This window comes from Lingula anatina, chromosome 9 (assembly GCF_051362555.1).
Source record: "Lingula anatina isolate TDL-2025a chromosome 9, LinAna3.0, whole genome shotgun sequence".
NCBI classification, from domain to species: Eukaryota; Metazoa; Brachiopoda; class Lingulata; order Lingulida; family Lingulidae; genus Lingula; species Lingula anatina.
This window is the reverse complement of record NC_141775.1, coordinates 12,435,720-12,460,447: the sequence shown is the minus strand read 5'-3', so window position 1 is coordinate 12,460,447 and position 24,728 is coordinate 12,435,720. Positions and strand designations below refer to the sequence as shown.

Here is a 24,728-nt window from a genome sequence, read left to right as displayed (position 1 = left end):
AGACTCGACTTAGACGCGAAGTCCAAACTTTATGTCAAAATCTAGTGGGTAGTGCTAATGAAACAGTTGCAATTGTAGATGATATTTGTGCATATGCGTTAATTGACTCGGGATCAATGGTCACGTGTGTAAGTAGTTCTTTTATAGAAAGTCAATTTCCATATCTGCCTAAACATGCCATTGATAAAATTTTATTAGTAAAGGGACCACTTGATGAAAAACTACCGTATTCCTGCTATGTGGAATTGGAGGTAGCTGTTCCGGTTGATGGATCGCCACATAAGGTAGGTGTATTCCCGGTGCTGGTAGCACCAGATACTGAATACAACGGGAGAATTCCTTTGTTGATAGGTACAAATGTGCTTGATAGATTATATGATCAACTGGAAATGAAGAAAAACAATGGTGAAACAAAGGTGAGTGTAAATAAACCTGTGAGTTTAGCTTTACAAACGGTAGGGTTGAGAAAAAGGCATTTAGAAAAAACAGATGGGGTATATGGTTTAATCAAATGTGTAGAGAAGAGGGAAATTGGTCCAAACCAGTCGACAATTTTGTGTTGTGCATCACAAGTTATTATTCCAATACCCAGAACAATTGTGATGGTACAGGGTAATATGGGGTCAGGAGACAATGTTCATGGTGAAGGTGAGTTGCATGTTACACCGGGAGTGGTTAGTCTCACGAAAAATGGACAGATCGAGATTGAGATCACAAACCATAATTCAAGACCAGTCACTGTGCAGCCTGGTACAACGATTGCTCAACTCCATCAAGTTACCATAATGGACCCATCCAGTGAAGATGATGATGAAAGATTTTTAGCTCAGTTCAACTTACCGGAAGAAACGGAAGGTGTTTCGCGACTTAAAGAATTATTGTTGGAGCAGAGATCTGCATTTGCTAAACATAAGATGGATCTGGGGAAAACATCAATAGTGAAACATGAAATAGAATTGTCAGATGATCGCCCATTTAAAGACCGTTCCAGACGTATACCTCCAGCTCTGTATGAAGAAGTTAGGGAGTATCTGGAAGAAATGAAGAGTGCAGGAGTCATCAGAGAGTCGTCCAGTCCTTGGGCGTCAAACGTTGTTCTTGTGAGGAAAAAAGATGGGACAATCCGTTTCTGTATAGATTACAGGAAATTAAATAGCCGCACAGTATGAAATGCACACCCGTTACCGCGAATTGAGGAGACATTGGACGCGTTAAAAGGTGCAGTATGGTTTTCTTCTCTAGATTTATGTAGCGGATACTGGCAAGTGGAGCTAAAAGAAGCTGATAAAGCAAAAACTGCATTTACTGTTGGCCCACTGGGTTTTTATGAATGTAATAGAATGGCTATGGGTTTGACTAACAGTCCAGCAACATTTCAAAATCTAATGGAGAAAGTGATAGGGGATTTGAATTTGAAAACTTGCATGGTGTATCTCGATGACATTATTGTGTTTTCAGGAGACGGTATTGATGAACACGTTTCAAGAATCAGAGAGGTGTTGTGTCGATTAAAAAAAGCAGGGTTGAAGCTTAAGCCTTCAAAGTGTCAATTTTTAAAAAGGAGAATAAAGTATTTAGGGCACATTGTTTCAAGTGCAGGCATTGAATGTGATTCAGAAAACATAAATTGTTTGAGACAATGGAAAACTCCAACTAACATTAAAGAGACACAACGGTTTTTAGGTTTTGCTGGGTTTTACCGTAAATTTGTGAAGGACTTCGCGAAAATAGCAAAACCTCTCTACGAGCTGACCAAAGAAGAACAACGAAAGAAGGGAGCCGCCCATTGGGTATGGAAGGAGGAGCACCAGAAAGCATTCGAAACGCTTATAGAAAAACTTACAAACCCTCCCATTTTATGCTATCCTGATTATACACTCCCTTTTGAATTGCACATTGATGCGAGTTCTAGTGGGTTAGGGGCAGTGTTATGCCAAAAGCAAGATGGTAGCACACGTGTGGTAGCTTACGCTAGTCGGGCATTAAATCGCAATGAGCAAAATTATTGCTCAAACAAATTGGAATTTCTTGCGCTGAAGTGGGCTGTAACTCAAAAATTTCACGATTATTTGTATGGGCACAAATTTGTGGTTATTACAGACAATAATCCACTAACATACATTCTTACTACAGCTAAGGTAGATGCTGCAGGTCATCGGTGGTTAGCAAGTTTAGCCGCGTATGATTTTGAGTTAAGCTATCTCTCAGGTAAGTGCAATATTGACGCGGATGCCCTGTCACGATTACCTACTAGAAAGTGTCATTGTTCGTCACAGATTGTGAAAGACATGTGTAGTTATGATCACAGTGTAGGTTTGGATGTTGGTTATTCTGAAAATCTTCCTTTTTATCCTAAGTGTTTCCCCCAAGTAGCAGAGTGGGAAGATTTGAAAATTAATTGGCAAGAAGAACAAAGCAAGGACCCAATTATTCGGAAAATACTGGAAGTGATTGGTACATCAGGTGAGTTGAAAGACCTTCCTCATTCAGAGATAATGAAGCCTTTCCGGAGATCATGGAAGAAGTTAAAGGTGAGTAATGGCGTGTTGTATCACGGGAATCGGTTGGTAATACCGACAGTTTGGCACGACAAGGTTTTTTCTGCTTGTCATAACGATATGGGACATCAGGGTAGAGATAGAACACTTTCTATTTTAAAAGAACGCTTTTATTGGCCTGGAATGACTAACTTTGTGAGTGACAAAGTGAAGAAATGTACGTCCTGTCAGCTTGGGAAGAACCCCTACTTACCTGAAAGAGCTCAAATGGAGCACTTAATTGCCTCACAGCCCATGGAACTGATTTCTATGGATTTTCTAGGCCTTGAGGAATCACGGGGAAAGGTGAGTAACATATTGGTGATTACTGATGTGTTTACGAAATATGCATGGGCGATACCAACGAAGAATCAGTCCGCGGAGACCACAGCAAAGGTACTATATGAAAATTTTATGGTGCAATACGGGTTTCCTTTGAGATTACACAGTGATCAGGGGCGAAACTTTGAAAGTAAGGTTATTAAACAAATGTGTAAGATGCTTGGGGTAGAAAAATCTAGGACAACTCCTTATCATCCAATGGGAAACGCAGTTACTGAACGGTTCAATAGAACTTTGATTAACATGTTGCGTACTCTCAGTGATGAACATAAGGAAAATTGGAAAGCCCATGTGTCTTCATTAGTACATGCATACAATTGCACTGTGCACGAATCCACTGGGTACAGCCCCTTTTACCTAATGTTCGGGAGGGCCCCCCGTCTTTCGGTAGATGTAATGTTCGGACTGTACACAGAGGAGGAGCATGAAGACTACGATGAATACATAGGTAAGTTACGAGACAGATTAGAAACAGCATATGGAATAGCAAACAGGAGAATGGAAAAGAAAAGATCTGAAAATAAGAGTAAGACCTTCGGGCGCGTGGTGCAGTACCTCAAGTAGGAGATCGAGTTTTGTTAAAAAACGTAGGCATTAAAGGAAAGCATAAATTGGCCAATAAGTGGCGGAAAGAGGTCTATGTCATCATCGGTCAAAAAGATCCGAATATGCCTGTGTACATAATTCAGCAGGAAAATGGAAAGGGTGATCAAAAAGTTGTACACAGAAATTTATTACTGCCCCTGACCTTTCCCATGAGTCTCTCAGGTAAAGAAAAAGAAGGTAGATCTGCAGGTAAGAAAAGTGTTGCCAGAAGATTAAGTTCTGGGTCTTCTGACAGTTCTTCCGGTGTAGAATATTTTATGACCCTTCGTAACAGAGACAGTACAGAGGAAGATGAAGAATCAGGAGAAGCAGCAGAAGAAAATGTTCAGCTAGAAGAATCACCTGAAACTCCACCAGTTCGTCGATCTTCACGTGTAAGACGCCGTCCTCAATGGATGGAGGAGGGGAATTATGTTTTATCACAAGTCGCAACAGAGCATACTAGCTCTGTGAATGCACTGGTAGGAGTGTATGGGGAATTCATCCGTGCTAGTCAAACGATATTTGAATTGTTGGCAAAGTTGTGTAAAGTTGAGAAAATGTGATTTTAAGATATTTTATGTTTTAATCAAAAGAAATAAAAGAAGTAAAAGATTGCATTAGTAGTTTTGTCTTTTCTTATAAGTCGCGTATTCAGTCGCGTTTCCTTAATGTAAAGGTTGCGTGTGCGTGGCTGTGTGTGTGTGTGTGCACGCTCACAAGTATAAATTGCTAATGTTATGTGGATAATTTGTATTTTTAATGTAATGTATTTTTGTCATTTAATTTACTTCAATGTATATATTTTGTAAATATGATTGTGATTGGCGGGACGCCATCATATTTTTGGGGGGCATATGTAATAGGGTTATTACGTAAGCATTCCCGCCCTTTTTTGTAGTCACGTGAGCTTTTATTAGTCACGTGAGCGGGACATATAAATTACCCGCTCAATAGTATTCTGGGTCATTTTTACTCACACTGTCGAGTTGGCATGTACAGTAATAAAGAAGCTGATAATTCTTATATTCAGTCATTGTTTGTGATACTCGGTTACATGTATATATCTTTAATTAACCTTCACCTTGACAATGGACAGCATATCTTGTGACTTATCTGATGTAAAGAAACCAGGAGTTATCTAAATAGCCCAGTGAAACTTTCTTTATTGTTGTGGATGAAACCAGTTTTAGAAAATAATTACTATGTCCTATTTTAGAAAATAATTACTATGTCCTACCATACCTGTGTTTAATTGAGACTATGTAAATCTTTGTATATCTACCTCACCTTTGTTTAATAGAGACGGAAAATTACTATGTAGCCGCCTTCGTCTACATTTTATGGTTTATATCCTGCCTGTATATCTGTATTATGTAAACTGTACGAATTATCTATTAAATTAAGTAGATGCTGCTGAGTGACAGGTAACCTGACCAATAGTAACCAGGAATGTCCTCAGTCAGTCATCCCCCCTCCCAAGGGATTTAAAAATTAGCAATGTTGTGAAGAAGTCAGTACAGGGTTAACACTGGAGCAGGAGGGTTGTCATCTATATTGTAAGGCTAAGGCTCCTATGTACACTTATGCTAACAGAAATAAACCTGTATTATAACTGAAGTCGTGAGTTTGTTGAGTGGAGACATATCAGATCCCCAGCATATGGTCGGAGGCCTTCCCCTGGACCATCATATATTTCTGAAGTTCAGTGTGATCACAAAAATGGTTTTCAGTGTTTTGGGGCAATGATTGTATGAAATAATAAAATTTATAACTTAAATTTAATACCAGAGTACCAGTTATGCCTCTCGTTTTGCGAGAATTCACCTGACCTATTTTCCTTGGAAATCCCGCAATTTTACCACGAGGTTGAACAGGTGGAGTGAATTGTGCGGCCAGTTCCGAATTGCACCAAAACTTGTGGAAATTTGTGACCCACACATGTAAACTATATATGAAGATTTTAATGAGGTAGGTATAGATTTTCAACAGAATTCAGAAGTTATACTTTATACAAAAAAAGTGTATGCCTTCCCCCCTACTTCAAGATCATGTACGGTATACAGTACATTTGGATATGTCCAAGTTGTAAGTTATAGTTTACAATGTATCATTCATGTAGTTTCTTTAATAGGGGTTGTTGTTCATTCTGCACTGTGTGACCTACCCCTACTCATTTACATCAGTTTAGTCAACAGATTTAATTAATTTTTGGCAAGTCTGAATAATGATACGAAAGCAGTTTACCAGCACGAGCACCTGCCAAGATTCATTTGATAAGTATACGGTAGTAGGGGAGCCAAACTCCAAAAGCCTTCAAAAAAGGGTAGTAAAAAAAATTTAATGATATAAAATTTTCGACTTTTGGGCACTTTCGCAATTGAGCCTATTTGTCCAGTAAGCAGATTCATAAACCCCAGATATCAGGCTCTCCGACCATATATTCGAAAATTTTATATCATAAAAATTTTTTTTCACCCTAATTTTTTGCCTTGGCTCCCCTACTAGGGGTACATGTTTAATCGTCAATTATACACTTCTAATTGTTATACAGCTATATCTCAATTAAGTACATTCCACAATGCAAATCTACAGTAGAAAATTTTTGAGCATCATCATGTTAGTTCCCAGGAAAGCATTAATTTATTATTAGGGAGGTCGGGTCACACCGCTCACGCGGTTGAAAATGGGAAAAAATCTAACCTTGCTGTTTGTTTTCCATCATAACTTCCAAGATTTTGGTCCTATGATAAATATGAAAATATATTTTAAAAGTGCATTGAATGGGCTTTCTTACAATATGTGTAACAATGCATCATTTCTCTGTTGTAAGCCCCTAGCCACAAAAATTCTGTGAGAAATTGCTGGTGATTTCACTTCCTCGTTTGATTCCCACTATTTAAGAATTTTGCTCAACATGCGCATTTCGCGCCATTTTTCTAAAAGCTCCGTACGGCGTCCCGAATGCTATTTCCTCGTATTTGGACACATATTCATGAGGATAATGAATCAAGCGTTCGAGTGAAGGGTTACAGAAGTTTACTCAACCAAAAACAGCAATCAAAACTAGCTTGTAAAGTTTTTAATCGTGTTTTAGAGTTAGAAAAACAAATTTCTGAAAGTTCTGTAACCCCTACCTAAATTTTTTAACTAATACTCGATTCAAATCAGTTTTTTATTTATCATTTTTTGTTAAGATAGAGCCGTAACAGCCGTTTGAAAATCAGTGACTTTGATCTTATCGCAAACAAAATGGCAAACGCACCAAGCTGCTCTGCTGATAAAAAAGCAACTACACTTTCAGTACCGAAAGAGGATCAAGATATTAGAATATCTAATCAGAAAATCTTTGAATTGTTCACGAAACCCAAGGATATTGATAAAATGTGTGCAATTCAAGAATATACAGTTTATTTTATTTTTCAAACAAATAACGTACAATATTGATGGGCCTAATGCTTATTGGCCCCATTTCACCTTTGAACTCGTTAGTAATTATAAAAAGGGGAATCTGAATTAAAATCATGGAGATATGAAAAACTCTAGAATGGTTAATGACAGTCAAACAAAGTGAACAAAAGTAGTATCTATTTATTTTTGCTTAACAAAAATAAAAAGGAAAATTCCTAAAACTGCCATTATGTTATGGCAGTCTGTCCAAATAATCTCGCTGGTTTTTGTATTACCTAGCTGCTATGATGTCCAATATCAATTAATTTTTTTTTTTTTTTTTTTTGGTAAAATGATAACTTTCCAAAATCGGATATTACTTATTTTTATCGTGCATTCTGGCAATTTTTACTAGTTAAACCTTTAAATTGTATATGCAGTTGTCATTGTAATATTGGTTGCCATGGCAACAGTGACATGGTATTTGTTTACTATTTAACTTAAATTCATAAATTGAGTACAAAGAGTGTTTCCCATTTCATAATCAGTTAAAAATTTCATTATGATGTTTAAAAAAAATAATTCAAACTGTTACCATAGCAACAGCTATCATAATGACTATTTCCATAGCAACAGATACATTGCAAGCCATTATTTTTTGTTTTTAGTGATGGCACATTTTTTAGAATCATTTTCATCCAAAAGTAGCCTTTGGGCAGTGATGCTGAAGCTTTAAGGTTGAAAAATAAAAAATAGTATTGATCGCTATTGATATTTAGCAATGGTTGCCATGGAAATAATGGATAAATTACAGAAAATGATATCTTGTCAGATTCTTCTTGGCATAGTGTAACTTTCCAGAAAATTTCAAATGGATATTTTACTCCATTCAAAAGTTATGCCAATTTTGTTTAATTGATTAGGCAATTAGGTGACACTTTTGGCTTCTACTGTTACATATGCTTGCATATAAGACTTTTTCAAAATTTTGTGGCCGACTAGCATTCTTTTAAATTTAATAACTTTTTATTGTCTTGCTTGATTTTCAAAAATTAAAATGTTTTAGAAAGCTCATGAATTTCTCTATCAGATGAGACCATTTTGGCTGATATTTATGTTACTATCAAAGTTGACCTGACCTCCCTATTATTATGTAATTCATAGTTAACTTTGTTGTAACGGTACCATTAACTATATGTGGATCGGTTGTGGTCTTCTGTAGTAAGTTTTGATACATGTTAATTATGTAAATGAGAATGTTTATCTTTAACCATGGTTTCTAATAATTAATGTTGTATTAGTATTTTTTCATTGCAGGTGAAAATGAATTCCCTTACGAAAATTTCCTATAGGATCCTATAGGATTCCTATAGGATCCTATAGGAAATCTTATAGGATCCTATAGGGCACATTTCCTATAGGATTTCCTATAGGATCCTATAGGAAATTGTTGTAAGTTAAAATCTTGAGAAAAATGCATATCTTATAAACATATATCATTCTAAACAATAGATATTTGATATAGATCCATTTTATCAGTTGAATTGTCAATTATATATCACTATTAAAGCAAAAATGCTTTTTATTGTTCATAATGCACAATCTTATAGTCTTCTATAGGATTCTATAGAAATTCTTTAATTTCTTTTTTAAAGAATTTTTGAAAAAAATTGATCATTTTAAAGTATTCTTTCATAGAGAAATATTTTATCATTAGGAATGTTTTTGTACCAAATCATTGAAGCTGATTTTTTTTTAAAGTCATGTTCAGACCATTACAAAAATCTTATAGGAATTTCTATAGGAACCTATAGGAAATCCTATGCTAATATAATTTATTTAGGGAATTTTTATAAGCCAGGTTGAATGAAAAATAATGAATCTGGTTTAAATATCAGTATATGATTTTGATTTTTAATTTATGTTCAGACCATTACAAAAATTCCTATTGGATCCTATAGGAAATCTTATAGGAATTCCTATGACAATTCATATAGGTAATTTTTGTAAGGCCAGGTTGAATAAAAAATAATGAATCTGGTTTAAATATCAGTATATGATTTTGATTTTTAATTTATGTTCAGACCATCAAAAAATTCCTAAAGGATGCTATAGGAAATCTTATAGGAATTTCTATAGGAAATCCTATGCCAATTCATATAGGTAATTTTTGTAAGGCCAGGTTGAATGAAAAATAATGAATCTGGTTTAAATATCAGTATATGATTTTGATTTTTAATTTATGTTCAGACCATCAAAAAATTCCTAAAGGATGCTATAGGAAATCTTATAGGAATTTCTATAGGAACCTATAGGAAATCCTATGTTAATCCATATTAATTGTGAATTTTTATTAGGCCAGGTTGAATGAAAAATAATGAAACTGGTCTAAATATCAGTATATAATGTATTTTTACTTTTTGTGTGATCATATTCACTTCATATTTCATATTTATTGAAAGTCAACCTTATCTAATCAGACTGTACTTGACCTTGGCTGTTGTGAAAGTGCAATCCTGCCTAATATATAAAATATGATGTAAAAGTAAGTGAACATTTAGGGTATAGTACTAGCTGTCCCTCATAAAGGATGGGAAACAAGGACAAATTAATGTTTATAAAGATAAATTTTATGCTCAATCACTTGTAAGATTTAACAGTCAACTCAGGCCCGTAGCCAGGGGGGGTTCGGGGGTTCGAAAGAACCGCCCCTTTTGCTGGAAAAAGGTCCACTCTGGGTAAAATTTGATCTAGGTACATGAAGTTTTTATGGGAAAAGGTCCACTTTTTCAGAAAAAGAACCCCCCTTTTGAAATTGCTGGCTACGGGCCTGCAACTGATGTTAGCTAGAGAATGCCCTACTCCACCAACCATAACCATAGATTCAACAACTGTGAATTTCTTTTGTTAGCTTGGCACCTATTATTAGGTCACTACTCCTGTAGCTATTGTTACACTAGTAACAGTAACCGCCTATTAGGTGTTATCAGATGTGTGGTATCCTGTCTAAGTCTTTGTTTATACAAGGAGTTATAAAGAGAAGGAGTAGAAACAAGGGGTTTCCTTTCATCCTATCCTCGTAACGGGCTTAATCCTAATAATTACCCAGCTTGTGGTCTTAGGGAGAGCTTGTGCCTAATACATATTCAAAAGACCGTTCACGTGGGTTGCTTCAGCCAATTGGGATAAAGCCTCGCGAAGTCTCTAATAATCTCACAGAGAAAACATGGTGGGATTACAGAAAGGTGTAGAGAGAGATTTCAAGCCTGGACGCAACCATTTCGGGAAATAAAACTCAAATCATGCGAGATACAACTTCATTTGATCTAAAGCCGATCAGTTATACAAAAATTAGTTTCACATCAAGAATGTATGAGAACAATTTCACAAACCCACCTTCAACGCTAAAATTTGCACCTGTAGAAGTCTCATATTTATTTTAAATTATTTTTGTCGTGTAAAGGCGTGTAAAGGAAATTTACCTTCATCTAGGAATGACACATTCAATTCACAGCCGTGTACACAAAACAGTAGTACTTGCAATTTTCGTATGCCAACCTCGTTTCTTTCTTTTTTGGCACATTATTGCTTATATACCAGGTAGAGCTTAAACAGGAAAATTGGGGAAATGAAAATAAGTTATTGCACTTAGTACGATTCTAAATAAAATGTCATTAATACATATTTTTGTTTATATCTTTGTCTATTACATGAGGCCAACTAATAGTAGACTGATAGTTTAAATTCATTAGAAGAAAAAATCAAAGAAATATTTTTATTGATTGATATTGCTTTATTTCAACATTCGAGCAACTTGTATAATATCTAAAACAAAGTACCAGCAATGAAAATATATCAATATTGTTACACCCAACAGTGATTAAAGCAATACAAAAATGGTTAGTTTTTATTTTGATGTGGTGATTATTTTATTTTATACTTTAGACAATTAGCCAGTGAACACTCAATTCCCTTTTAAAACTTGGACCACTAAATTCCCTTTTAAAACTTGCACCTCTTGTGCACTATAGTTTAATATTAGTGGTGGTAAGAAAACAGAGCCTTGTGCCTCATCAAGTTGCTGCTGGAAACAATCATTTTGACTGTTCAATTATGGCTACATGTACATCTGCCAACAAAACTTAAGATCTTTCACCTGCATTCTCTTCAACCTGAAATGAGTAAGTGCGGAATTCATTACAAAATATAACTCTATATCCTAAACGAAACTCTGCAAACATCATAGTGCATTAAAAAATTGAAAAAAAAATTCCGAGAGTTCCCTGTCGTCAAATTTTGGACCCACCATTTTGAAAAAGTCCCACGAAAAGTTGTTTATTTGAAACGATGTTTTTCATCTAAAGGATTGATTCATTTAATATCACAATGTTATATTGTAATGGTGCACGTGCTTAACAAACCAGAAAAACATAAATTATCTGCATACACCACGTTAAAATTACCAAAAATTGTCCCAAACTGTCACCCAACTGTCTCTAACCAATTTAGGGACCCACCATTTTGAAAAAGTCCCATGAAAAGTTGTTTATTTGAAACGATGTTTTTCATCTAAAGGATTGACTCATTTAATATCACAATGATGTATTGTAATGGTGCACGTGCTTAACTAACCAGAAAAACATAAATTATATGCATACATCATGTTAAAATTACCAAAAATTGTCCCAAACTGTCACCCAACTGTCTCTTACCAATTTAGCGACCCGCCATTTTGAAAAAGTCTGATGAAAAGATGTTTATTTGAAACGATGTTTTTCATCTAAAGGATTGATTCATTTAATACCAAAGTGATGTATTGTAATGATGCACGTCCTTAACTAACCAGAAAAACATAAATTATCTGCATACACCACGTTAAAATTACCAAAAATTGTCCCAAAGTGTCACCCAACTGTCTCTTACCAATTTAGGGACCGGCCATTTTGAAAAAGTCCGATGAAAAGTTGTCTATTTGAAACGATGTTTTTCATCTAAAGGATTGATTCATTTAATACCAAAGTGATGTATTGTAATGATGCACGTGCTTAACTAACCAGAAAAACATAAATTATGTGCATACATCACGCACTTAAGAAGAAAAAAGTCCTAAACATGGAGGTCCCGCTGAATCGGCCTCAGATCTTCGAGCTAACGCTGCTTTCTGCACTCTCAAATTTGACTGACAGCCACCGTATGAACATAAAACAATGCTCAAAGCACATTATCAACTCTCACTCACCTTTATATCGCTCGACTTGGCGTTTTTCTAAGTATAACTTCCAAATATTCGCATTAAACATGAATAAATCAAGACGTATACGCACTGGTTCAGCTTCTCCGTCTTGTGTCACGCGGAGGCGAGCGGAGGATTAGACCAGTTACGAGGATCGAATTTCAAAGGACGCCGCTTTGAAAAGAATGCTGCGATCTGATTGGACGAGAGAGATAATTGATGTCCCGTTTCTACTCCTTCTCATTATAACTTCTTGGTTTATATGAGACAAGCAGCAAATGAGTGTACAGCTATCAAGCCAGTTTAAATTCAGGAGCATAGTGGAAGGGTACAGAGTGTAGAAAAATCAGATTGAGGAAGGTATGTATTACAGTAATGCATTGGATCATTTGGGCATCTAATCAAATTGAAAATGAGATGATTGATCTAATTTATTCTCTTTATTTCTTATAAAACTGTGATCAATTGCTCATCAAAATATTTCTATAAATGCAGTTGAATCTAAAAAAAAATTACATTTCATATAACTTTTGGTTTGTGATTTATTAAAAATTATCTATTAATGTTATCCACAACTGCCTCAAAGGAACCATCATGATATATAACTGAGAAAGACCTATGCTAATAAATAACATACAATTAACATGTTAGAGAGGCTGACAGGGCAAATTTCATTACCTCACATGTTCTTCGGGATCGTTTATTTGCCAAGTTTTCTTTTCATTTAATTTCTTTTCAACCATATACATGTATGTGAGGTAAACACCATAGTTTGTTAAAAAATATTTTTTGCTTACCTATACATATTGGAAATGAAATGTGCATTGTGAAAATCTGACCATTTTGCTTACACGGAAGCTATAAATTTTAACTTGGAGTTGCTTTTTTTGTGGTTTGGACTGATGATTTAAGTCAAGCAAAGACTGGTCAGAATATAGGGAATTACTGTTTACCCTCGGAAATTAGTTTTCCATGAGTTTTTGAGATTTTTTTTGGCCCTGACAGCTCTGTAATGGCCCAATTGCATATTTAACCAGAGTAGAGTTTTCTCCACTGCTGATTTCTGCATTTTAAAATTTGTTTCTGATTGTTCCTGTGGGCTTGGTTCTATGAAATATGTTCAAGTTCTTAAAATTTTTTTTTTACAAATTATCCAGCTTTAATACCTTGTCTTTGAAAAAAACAGTTAACTAATAAAGGCTATGAAATGCTCAAAATAAAATTGGTGCAATGATTATTATTGATCTCATTAGAAAATTTTTCCTTCATCATTTTGCATTTTTGTAGACATGTACAATTAATTGAAATTCACAATGTTTTTCTTTTAGATTGTGTCTGCAAATGGTTCAACACAACGTAGACGGAGTTTAAGAAGACTATCACAGTAAAGTTGAACAATGTGCAAAAGACTTTTGTCTAAAATTCTTCAATTATTAAGTGACTAAAGCAGTATGCTGACAATGTACACAATCTGGCCAAGGGAGGTTTTAGCCACTCATTCTGGCAGGAGTTCTAACACACACAAGAAAAAGACAGTGATGCCACAGCTTGACAAGACATATTTGATCCTTGTGATAACTCATAGAACTTATAATTCAAAAGCAGTAGCAGCATCGTTAAATTTGCAAAAATCTATGAAACAATTCTCTAGTAAGCTGGTTGCATAGCATACTGTGGAATATGTACATTTATACATTTTTATATATTGAATAAAGAATGTTAACATGATACTCTCTTTTGTTTTGAGGGACCAGTGCCTATAACCAATTTTGCCTAAGTTCCAACAATATATAAAAAGCTGTAAAAATATTCAAAACAGTTAATATAAATTTCTATAGGTTCCTATAAGATTTCCTATAGGATCCTATAAGATTTCCTATAGGATCCTATAGGAAATTGGGCCAATTTCATCACATCCACCTATAACCGAACTTCTACCGAGGCCAGTATCCACTCTCTCCGCGTTCAGTGCGACAACTGTAACCGAAGTCTCAAAAATCATTAAGAGTTCAAAAGAGACATCATGTTCTTTAGACCCCATCCCAACAACATTGCTGACCCAGATTCTACCAACTGTCATAAATCCTATCACAGAACTGGTGAACTTATGCTTTAAAGAGGGAATATTTCCAGACTCATTCAAAAGTGCAGTAATCAAACCTCTTCTGAAAAAGAATAATTGGATCATAATGTCTTTAATCACTATAGACCTGTGAGTAATCTTTCTTTCTTGTCAAAGTTGGTTGAAAGAGTCATGGCAACGAGGCTATTTGACCATCTAAAACAGAATAACTTGGTGGAACAAATGCAATCGGCTTATAAAGCAAAACATAACACTGAGCTTGCTCGTCTGAGAATAAAAAATGACCTTCTGACTGGTGTTGACAATCATTCTGCAGTCTTACTGGTGCTATTAGATCTTTCAGCAGCATTTGATACAGTTGACCATGACACTCTTCTATCATTCTTCAAGAAATCAGCTGGAATTAAGGACAAGGCGTTGTCTCTCCTACGGTCTTATCTTACTGGTAGAACACAGCAGATATCCATCAACAGTGTACTTTCAGATCTTAAGCAAATGATTTTTGGTGTTCCACAGGGCAGCGTTCTTGGACCGATTAAATTTTGCATTTACACACTACCCTTGGGTGCAATACTACGATATCATCAAGTTGGCTATCACATATATGCAGACGACACCCAGTTGTACCTTAACTGTGATATTCTTAAGCCTGGAGATGCAATAACTAGAATGACCTATGCCATTTCAGATTTGCGAGAATGGATGATCAAAAGTAAACTAATTAAATGATGAAAAAACCGAATTCATGGTCATCACTCAACCACACTCAAAACACTTAGCTGAAGGACTATCTCTACAAATTGGATCTGCAATAGTTGGGGTTTCTCCTCATGCAAAAAACCTGGGGGTGTATTTTGATACTACTTTAAACATGGACAAGCAGATAGCCAACGTGAAAAAATCTTGTTTGTATCACATAAGAACCATCAGTTCCCTACGAAATAATTTAACAGATTCTGCCACTGCCACGGTCATTCATGCCCTAGTAACATCAAGGCTTAATTACTGTAACTCCTTGCTTTATGGATGCGGCATAGAAAGAACAAAGAAACTCCAACGCATTCAAAATATATCAGCATGTCTTCTTACCCGAACTTATATGGAGAATCACATGTCACCAATATTAAAACAACTTCACTGGCTACCTGTAAACGCCTGGATCTTATTCAAACTTTTAACTCATGCTCATGCAGCTTTTTATGGACTTGCACCAGATTTTATTTCTGATCTTGTATCTCATTTCACACCAAATCGTACCTTAAGATCTAAGGATCAATTATTACTAAAACCACAGAACGCAAGACTAAAATCTTTTGGCGAAAAATCATTCCAGTACGCGGCACCACATGAGTGGAATAAATTACCTCTAGACTTGAGAAGCATTAGCTCAGTGAAGGATTTTAAAAAAGCTTTTAAAACATACCTTTTTAACAAATTTTATTAAAGAACATTTTATAACTAGGAAATATTAACTGGACATCATTATCTTAACTCAGACTATTAAGTCATAATTTTATTAATTCAATTCATCTTACTGTGTTTTAAGTTTTTAGTTTGTAAAGTCTACAGAACATATTTTATGGATTTTAAACTTTAAATAAATATATTATTATTATTATTATTAAGTGGGTGCTACATAATGTGAAAGTGATCATGATGATATTCATTAAGCAACCTTTGTTTATGTATTTATTTCTATACCTCTATTGATAGATATGAAAGATATATTTACTGAGTATTTGGACAGATCTAAAGCAACTAAAGTCACTGTATTTTTCAATAAAAGTTGATAATTGCAGAAAACCAATAGCCCATGGTTTACCACTTAATTGTTGGCTTATGATATTCAAACAGAAAGACAGCAAAGGAATGAAAAAGAAAAAGAAAAGAAGGGAAACAGACATTTTGCAGTTTAGTATACATTAATCATGTCCTCTCTAAGAATTCATGATTTTGTAAAAAAAAAAAAAAAAACATGCAAAATTATAATTTTGTGATTTATGTTGAAAATGACACTGTATCTTTAAATAATAATTATAAACATTATGAGACATGATCACAAAGCTTAAATACGTTTTGTGACATTTTTCTTTTCATTTTCTTTCATATAGTAGAACTAGTATTCACTGTAACAAGAAAGTCCATGTGTTTTTAAACAGACGGTTGTACTTGATAATAAATGCAAATTTAGTGCCCTGGTTATATACAATGTCTTCAAATATTTCAATTGCCAAATGCCTACAGAGAAGTTCTTTAACATAAAACAATCAAAAGTTGCATTTATAAATTATATCACCGACAATCCAACACATGGTGTAGATTGTAACAGCATGATGCCTTGGTTTTGAAGGTGAATTTATTACTATCATCATGTTAATTTATTATTTTTTCTACTATCATAACTTGCCAGATAAAATTGTTCAACATGTTTCAGTATGTTGTATATGTTGAATAAAGGATTTTAAAGAAATATATGCTGATTGAAAATACTTATCTACCAATTAAAATGAAGAAAACAATCCACTTATCTTATCAATGTCACATAGAACACATATAATATTTAGAAATACATATATTAGCCAATTTAACCTCGCACATTTACCACTGAAAAATTTGACCAGCTCCTTAGATATTGTTTTTGTACAAATATCAGTCGTAATATCATATAATGGAATTGGGACTAAACCTTATACAGACAGTAACATATATCAACATAAAAATAGAATTACCGACCATATTTAACACAAGTATTCGCCAAAGTGCAAATAGGTGAAAATGTAAACAAACATTCAGTTGGGCTCGTCTTGGCCGATGCATGACATCAAATCCTGAATTTTACACTATCTTCCTATGAAAACAGCTGAGGCATTTGTTTACAAGGATAGATTTGATTAAAAATTTAGCCACACAATTAAGGCTTTAAAACACATTATACAGGCTCTGGAATTTCCCGCACACTCTTTAGTTTGCAAATTATAAGGAAAGTTACGATGTTGCCAAGCAAAAATGTCACTGCGACGTGTGAGTTTGGCGAACATAAACTCGGTCATATCAAACATTTCAAAATAAAATATTACATGGGTGTGAAGCTTAAATATCCAATTAATATAACATCTCATTCTGATTGGAAGTATTAGATATTTACTTCTGCAGATAATATTGACATTTTTCGGTCAAATTTCTATTGTTTCACAAAACGAATGCAACGTAATGTAATGGCGCGTGAAAAAACGACGTAAAAACCCTACGCCGTGACAGTATGTGTCCTACTGTAAAAAGTTATCAGCCATAATATTCCTTGAATTTTGTGCTGCTCTCTGGCCACACGTGCCATGCGCGATTGACAAAAAAACGGAAGTGAAGAGAACAGATGCGCAAGTGCGCATATGCTTTTGCATGACCTCATTTGTATAGAAAGGAAATAGAATTAAGACTACTTAAAGCATCACTTGTCATTATTTAGGCTTCGTTCACATGCAATGTCTATTTTCTAAATTCTATTTTCTATTTGCTCTATCTTATGATCACTGTCTGTGACTGACTATTAGTAACTGGCTCGCGCTGCCAGTAATTACGCGGCGGGATATTCAGGCCACAGACAGTGATCATAAGATAGAGCAAATAGAAAATAGAAAATAGAAAATAGACATTGCATGTGAACGAAGCCTTAGTTCCACGAGAAGTATAAGCACTTACAAAAAAGATAACATTTGTCCCCTTCATTTAATGAACATACGTACGTTACTAAAGCTTCCACTGCTGCCTGTAAATCTTTAGTCTTTGGCATGGCTTGTGTTGCACCCCTTTTATAGCAATTATACAATGCCTCTGTGTACAAATCTTGACCACTGGACACCATATAACATCTGCCTACTGTGACATTATGAAACCATCCACTGGGGCAGGAAGAGGAAGACACACCATCTGAAGTAAAGAATATTTGTCAGGATAGTGATGAGTCTATCCACTGGGACAGGGAGTGTAGAATTACAGGAAGATGATCATATGATGTCTACTAATTAAAGGATAGTGACGAGTCCATCCACTGGGTCAGGGAGTGTAGAATTACAGGAAGGTGATCATATGATGTCTACTAATCAAAGGATAGTGATGAGTCCATCCACTGGGACAGGGAGTGTAGAATAACAGGAAGATGATCATATGATGTCTACTAATTAAAGGATAGTGATGAGTCCATCCACTGGGACAGGGAGTGTAGAATTACAGGAAGGTGATCATATGATGTCTACTAATCAAAGGATAGTGATGAGTCCATCCACTGGGACAGGGAGTGTAGAATAACAGGGAGGTGATCATATGATGTCTACTAAAGGATAGTGATGAGTCCATCCACTGGGACAGGGAGTGTAGAATAACAGGAAGGTGATCATATCATGTCTACTAATTAAAGGATAGTGATGAGTCCATCCACTGGGACAGGGAGTGTAGAATAACAGGGAGGTGATCATATCATGTCTACTAATTAAAGGATAGTGATGAGTCCATCCACTGGGACAGGGAGTGTAGAATAACAGGGAGGTGATCATATCATGTCTACTAATTAAAGGATAGTGATGAGTCCATCCACTGGGACAGGGAGTGTAGAATAACAGAGAGGTGATCATATCATGTCTACTAATTAAAGGATAGTGATGAGTCCATCCACTGGGGCAGGGAGTGTAGAATAACAGGGAAGTGATCACACGATGTCTAATAAAAGGTAGTGATGAGTCTGTCTAATGGGGCTGAGTAGGGAGGTGAAGGTCTGTAAAAAAAATAAAATAAAATAAAAATATGGTAACTAAGATCCGCACCCCACATTATCTGATGCTAGAATCCTTAATTTTTTCCTTGAAACCACCGCAATATAACAATGACATTTTGTGTAATTTAATTTGCTGGCACCAGTCCACATTCATTAGTTTAACTATGTTTCCGCTGTAGCAAAAAAGCAACCCAACTCTAAAACAGCAAGCTAGCCATTCGATCATGAGAAAGTACTGACAGTTTTATTCAATAATTATTAAAGTGGATCATTCAATCCATATTTATCTAACCTAAATTCATTTCTACACATTTTCACTGAAATATCTATAATTATGAAAATATTGGGTGCGCATTAAATGTTGTTGTGGCAAAAAATATAATGTATGAAATATCACTGAATTGATTTATTCAACAAAAGAGTTTTCCTACCTATGAGCATGGCAAGGAGCCAAATCAGAACTACTATGATGTGACCACTGATATTATTCATTAAGAGATTATTCTTCTTAATTCTTTGGCAAAACATGGTCATGCAACATGCTGGCTTCACTGCATTACCTTGAACTGAAAGTGAAAAAGATACCTCTTAAAAAGGTACCCATAACATATAATAATAAGTAATGTGTACTGTCAAAGCAACTCACAAACATTAATCTGCAAACTTTAATTCATCACTGGTGTCTCGGACGCCAGTTTCCCTGTGACTGAGTGTTACTGTCAGCCACTGGTTTTAATTTGAAGGTCTTCCCTCTTATTATTTTAGACATTTTACGAAATTGGTGAGAAAAAGATGTTACAACTTGAATTGACCCACAAAATGTACATGAATTGCCACAAAATATCAACAGCGTTGAAACTAATTTCAGGTTTAGATCTTCTACCTTGGCAACTAAAACTTTGGTAAAAACGCTTTACTTTCCCCACCTTTAATGATTATGCATTTTCACACCATCAAAACCTCAGCTAGAATAAGACGACTCCCGTTTACGCCATAACATTTTTACATAATCATCAAAACTAGTGAATTATTCTTCAGTCGCTTCTGCAGATTATAAAAGCCTTTTCCATCGTCTGCGCCGTGTTGAGGTTATATTGACGATAGGTGGCAGTATGAAGTATCGCTTTCAATAAAATCCTAAGCTAAAATTTTGGTTAATTTCTAAAAAGTAACAAAACCGCTGTACCATAAGAAGTGTACATGAATTGCCACAAAATATATACAGCGTTGAAACTAATTTCAGGTTTAGATCTTCTACCTTGGCAACTAAAACTTTGGTAAAAACGCTTTACTTTCCCCACCTTTAATGATTATGCATTTTCACACCATCAAAACCTCAGCTAGAATAAGACGACTCCCGTTTACGCCATAACATTTTTACATAATCATCAAAACTAGTAAATTATTCTTCAGTCGCTTCTGCAGATTATAAAAGCCTTTTCCATCGTCTGCGCCGTGTTGAGGTTATATTGACGATAGGTGGCAGTATGAAGTATCGCTTTCAATAAAATCCTAAGCTAAAATTTTGGTTAATTTCTAAAAAGTAACAAAACCGCTGTACCATAAGAAGTGTTATTGTAATCAAAACAAAATACCCCTCCCAATGCATTCAGATAAACCTACGAGTTACAGCTGGAATTGCATTTTCTCATTTCCAGCAAGGTTAGCTGGGGCCCTCAGCAAGGGGCAGGCACTCGGAGAGTGCTTCTACCAGTATTTTAACATTCATTTTACTGCTTTCAACATTTGTGTCCGCTGACTTTTTAGGTCACTGTCTAAATTCCTATTTTTTTAAATTTGAGACAGATAACTGGGAAGTTCCCACATCGCTTTGCCCACTATTTCAACAAATTTTGATGGCAACGAAGACTGCCCTGGGGGGTCAATAGGAGCACTTGACCCTCCCCCCCCCCCCCCCCCCCCCGAATTTTTATTGTGGGTATCCAGCCAATCATTATCTCCCCCTGTGACTTTGATCCCCTGGAAATTTTTTTTTGCGGACGCCCGTGAAGACTTCCCTTTGTCTGGCGCCGTGCCTAAGGGTGAATGCGCCGTCACGTTGAAGACGCTGGAATTATTATCAAACTTTCTCTGCCAGTGAGTCTATAAATTCCTCATGAGAAGAAATGTAAGATGGATAATTTTCTATTACTTCCCCTGTAAAATGCCATTAAATAATTTCTCAAATGGGATATCTGAAAAATTTGTGAAGTCGAAACGCTACACTGAAAATGAGATGACGAGACTGAAAAAACATTAGGCCTACAGAGCAGCAATTTGAGACTTTGTTAAACGTCGTCTAGACTTTATTTCGGCGAGATGGGAGTACACCTGGACCATATACTATAAAGTGAAGGACGCATAACGATTGTGTCAGTTGTGCTCTAGATGTTCTCAACACGATGCAATGTGCTTGTGACTATTTATTTTACCAACGATAACTACGGTTTCAACTCATCAGGATACTCAGTTTTTATGCTTTGTTATGCTTGTTGTGTATCATTATGTGATGCATACTCAGGTATGCAAAAATGTTAGCTTGCAAAACGCGAAGTTTAAAGTAGATTTTAAAACTACTTCAACTAAATATATAAATGTAGTGTTGATGCCGGTGCCTAAATAGCGGCAGTCTTGTTGGAAAAGCAAGAGTGGAGTTGCTCTTGAAAGGAACAGTTTCAACCGTTTTGCGAGAAATCGAAAGAAATGATTCTAAAAACAAGAAACCATTGTTACACAATGTAGAGTCAACATATTTAATTCCTAGACAACGCATTGCTTACGAGTTATGTGATCATAAAAATCGTCTAATACCTTGCGACGCCCTTTTTTATATAAATGGTGGTCGTGGGGAAAAGACAGTGAACCATTAGAAATAAACGCGGCGGCGTCAAGGTGAAACAATGATGTTTTTCACAAGCCAGCATGTAGCGCGGGTTTTGTTAAAACAAGATGTTGAAGCTGCAGTGGGACGCCAACACCACTTTATCATTGACTGTTATGTAATCCGGTAAAGGACGCGTGGCTTGTTGAATCATCTAATAAGATCGCTTCACCTTATTAAAACCTTGTGGATCGTGCTTGCATCATATATCTCGCTAGAAAACTTAATTGACTTATTTCATTATGGATTTTCCGAGCAATACTGAACATTTTCCTCAACAATTTACCGGGCGATCTCGACAGCGTGACCCTCATATTGCAGGGCATGACTCGTGTATATGCGCAGACCCTGCCTGTTATGAATATATAAAGCTTTCGTGGTTTAATATGTTCCTGAAAGTACCACGTTACACTTTTAACATCTCTTTGAAAGGCCACCTTTCACAGTAAACTTATTTCCAAAACATCAACTACATTCCGTACATTCTGTATCAGGATGCGCTATTTTTAGCGCGTATGCAATAACCTGTTGCACTTTTTGGTAAATGCCATGCGCTATTAGCGCAAAAACGTGACCCAACCTAATCCCTGATAAAGTAATGAACACTTTGCAGGACTGATCTAGCAGAGCATTTGTTTTGCGGGGTTTTTATCAATAAAAATGTACAGCCAATAATTATCTTTGACAAAATGATTTTCATGTCAATTGTTTGTGCAGGAGTATAACCATGTGAAACATTCAATATACCTAAAAAAACATAACTGCAGTTTATTTCTTAATATATTCATACCAAATGTTTCTTTAACATGCAAAAATTCCATAAAAATCAGAAAAAAGGTTTCTAAACCTTATAATTAGTCGATTATTACAAAACCTGCATTTAAATTTAATTAACAGGTAAGATAATACTAATTATGACACTAAATTTCAAAAAGTGAATATCAAATTATTAGAATAAAATACAATATTAAGAATATCCACAAATACATTAAGTTTGAAACTGAGGGCGTCACAACAACAACAACAATATAAAAATAATAACAACGGGGCCAAGGTCGCTATCAGAGAGGGAAGTTCAAAAGGAAAGTGGCTCTCTACTTTGTGGTAAATTTATGTGATATGTAGATCCAGAGACCCTGAAAATCGGCAGTGATGTTCATGAATGTTGAAAGAAAACAGAGGTGCTAAAAATCTGAGACTCCAAAGTTGGCAAGTATGTTTTTTGACTATCTTTGATAAAACTGAAAACTGGACATAAGCATAATGGAGACTCAGTGAGAAGTGAACACTGCTCAGATCTACCCAGTTACCATCCAGGCCTTTGGCTATAAATACCTGGTAATAACAGACATCCACATAATAAGAGATTCATAATTATCCAATCAAAGTTGTAAGGAGTACCATTGCATTGTGTGAGAAGGCTATGGCATCTAAGCATAGTAAAGCAGAAAATAGAACAATGTCAAGGTTCCTCACATGTGACAGCGAGAAAGCAAACAATAAATCACACACAACAGGTGGAAAGCCAAAAAGACCACATTCTGAGGTGGCCAATTCAAGCTCCGATGAAATACAGTTACTAATGAATGAACTATCTGAAATAAAAAGCGAAATTCAGGAAACCATTAAAAAAGATGATCTGGAAAAAACAGTCTCTAGTGTAATGAACAAGCTTCTTCACAACTTCCAAGCAGAAATGAAACACATGTTGTCTGATTTAGAAGCAAAGTTTCAACAAAAAGTTGAGGAACTGAAAGTAGAGACTGAAAACCGCTCTGCAAAATTACAAGAGCAGGTTGATAGCCTCATGATGGAAAACAATAATTTGAAAGAGGTTCTAAGAGGTAAAGATAGAGAGACAAAAGATCTAAATGAAAGACTTAAACAAAATGAATAATTTACAAAAGAAGCCGTTTGCCTTAGTAATCATAATGAACAATACTCCAGAAAAACAAACATACGGGTGATCAATTTGCCAGAACAGAAGGATGAAAATCTCCGTGTGGTGTTTACCAACTTATTGAAAAAGGAGGTGAAGCTTGAAATCCCTACCACGGACATCACAGCAATCCACCGTATACCTGGCAAACAGGGGCAGGCGAAACCAGTGATTGTAAAACTAAAAAACACTGAGATTAAAAAAACAATCATGAGGAAAAAGAAAGAACTGCAGTCTGGTGTGCGCCTGTTTGACGATATAACCTTGAAAAACTTGACTCTCCTAAACAAGCTCAAACAGTATGAGGAGGTAGAAAGAGCCTGGTTTTTTAATTGTAATGTTTTCTGTCAGCTGAAAAATGGAAATGGTCACAGGATGAAAATTGACATTTGTGATAACTTGGATGAAAAACTTAAACTAAGAAAAAGTTAAAGGACCAATTAAAAATAATATGAACAATAACTCATAAGCAAACTGCTTAGCAAAATTAGCATGAATGTGACTGCATATAGATATATGTTAAGAATTATTACCATCTGTCTTACTTATTTCTATTATTAATGTTTTAAGGTATATATTCAGTCTTCTTTACTAAGATTCTTCGACTAGGGAGAAAATGTTCAGTGGTATGTACAGTTTAGCTCATCATTCACACTACTGAGATGAGGTGAGTCAAGCTGTGTTATTATTTTACAAAAAAAGATTTCTCTAATGTTACAAGCGGCTAAAAAAATGGCATTGATTTTACGGAAAAAAGTATTTCATTTGTATTATTCACTGTCATGTAGGATCTGTGTAGATTAATATATTCTGTTATGAATAATGTGAACATACTGCATATTTGAACGTCTATCGGTTAAATAATTTCACTTATGTGGTTTACATATTCGTGGTGTGCGTGGGTATGTGTGGGAGTGCATGTTTTAAGTGAGTTGTATAAATGGAATAGTACAAGTACATCAGATGTGAATGC

At 35.4% G+C, this 24,728-nt stretch overlaps 1 protein-coding gene and 2 long non-coding RNA genes across 3 annotated transcripts in view; 1 reads left to right on the top strand and 2 right to left on the bottom strand.

The window, feature by feature from the left end:
• The window catches only part of LOC147759921 (uncharacterized), a 58,331-nt gene extending 38,316 nt beyond the window's left edge, over window positions 1-20,015 (bottom strand). The window contains exons 1-3 of the mRNA XM_086995609.1: window positions 19,862-20,015; window positions 19,367-19,522; window positions 17,911-18,094 (exon numbers count right to left, since the gene is read on the bottom strand). Coding sequence (XP_086851735.1) covers window positions 17,911-18,094; window positions 19,367-19,469 — 287 coding nt within the window. The 5' untranslated portion in view covers window positions 19,470-19,522; window positions 19,862-20,015. The remainder of the gene's footprint in view (window positions 1-17,910; window positions 18,095-19,366; window positions 19,523-19,861) is intronic.
• On the bottom strand, window positions 10,625-12,229 carry LOC106165477 (uncharacterized). Its single transcript, XR_015331051.1, has 2 exons — window positions 12,094-12,229; window positions 10,625-11,026 (listed from the first exon to the last, which is right to left on the bottom strand). It is a non-coding gene; the product is annotated as an uncharacterized LOC106165477 (long non-coding RNA).
• LOC147759922 (uncharacterized) lies at window positions 12,344-13,815 on the top strand. The gene is made up of 2 exons (XR_015331050.1): window positions 12,344-12,447; window positions 13,416-13,815. It is a non-coding gene; the product is annotated as an uncharacterized LOC147759922 (long non-coding RNA).
• Window positions 20,016-24,728: the final 4,713 nt, after the last annotated feature.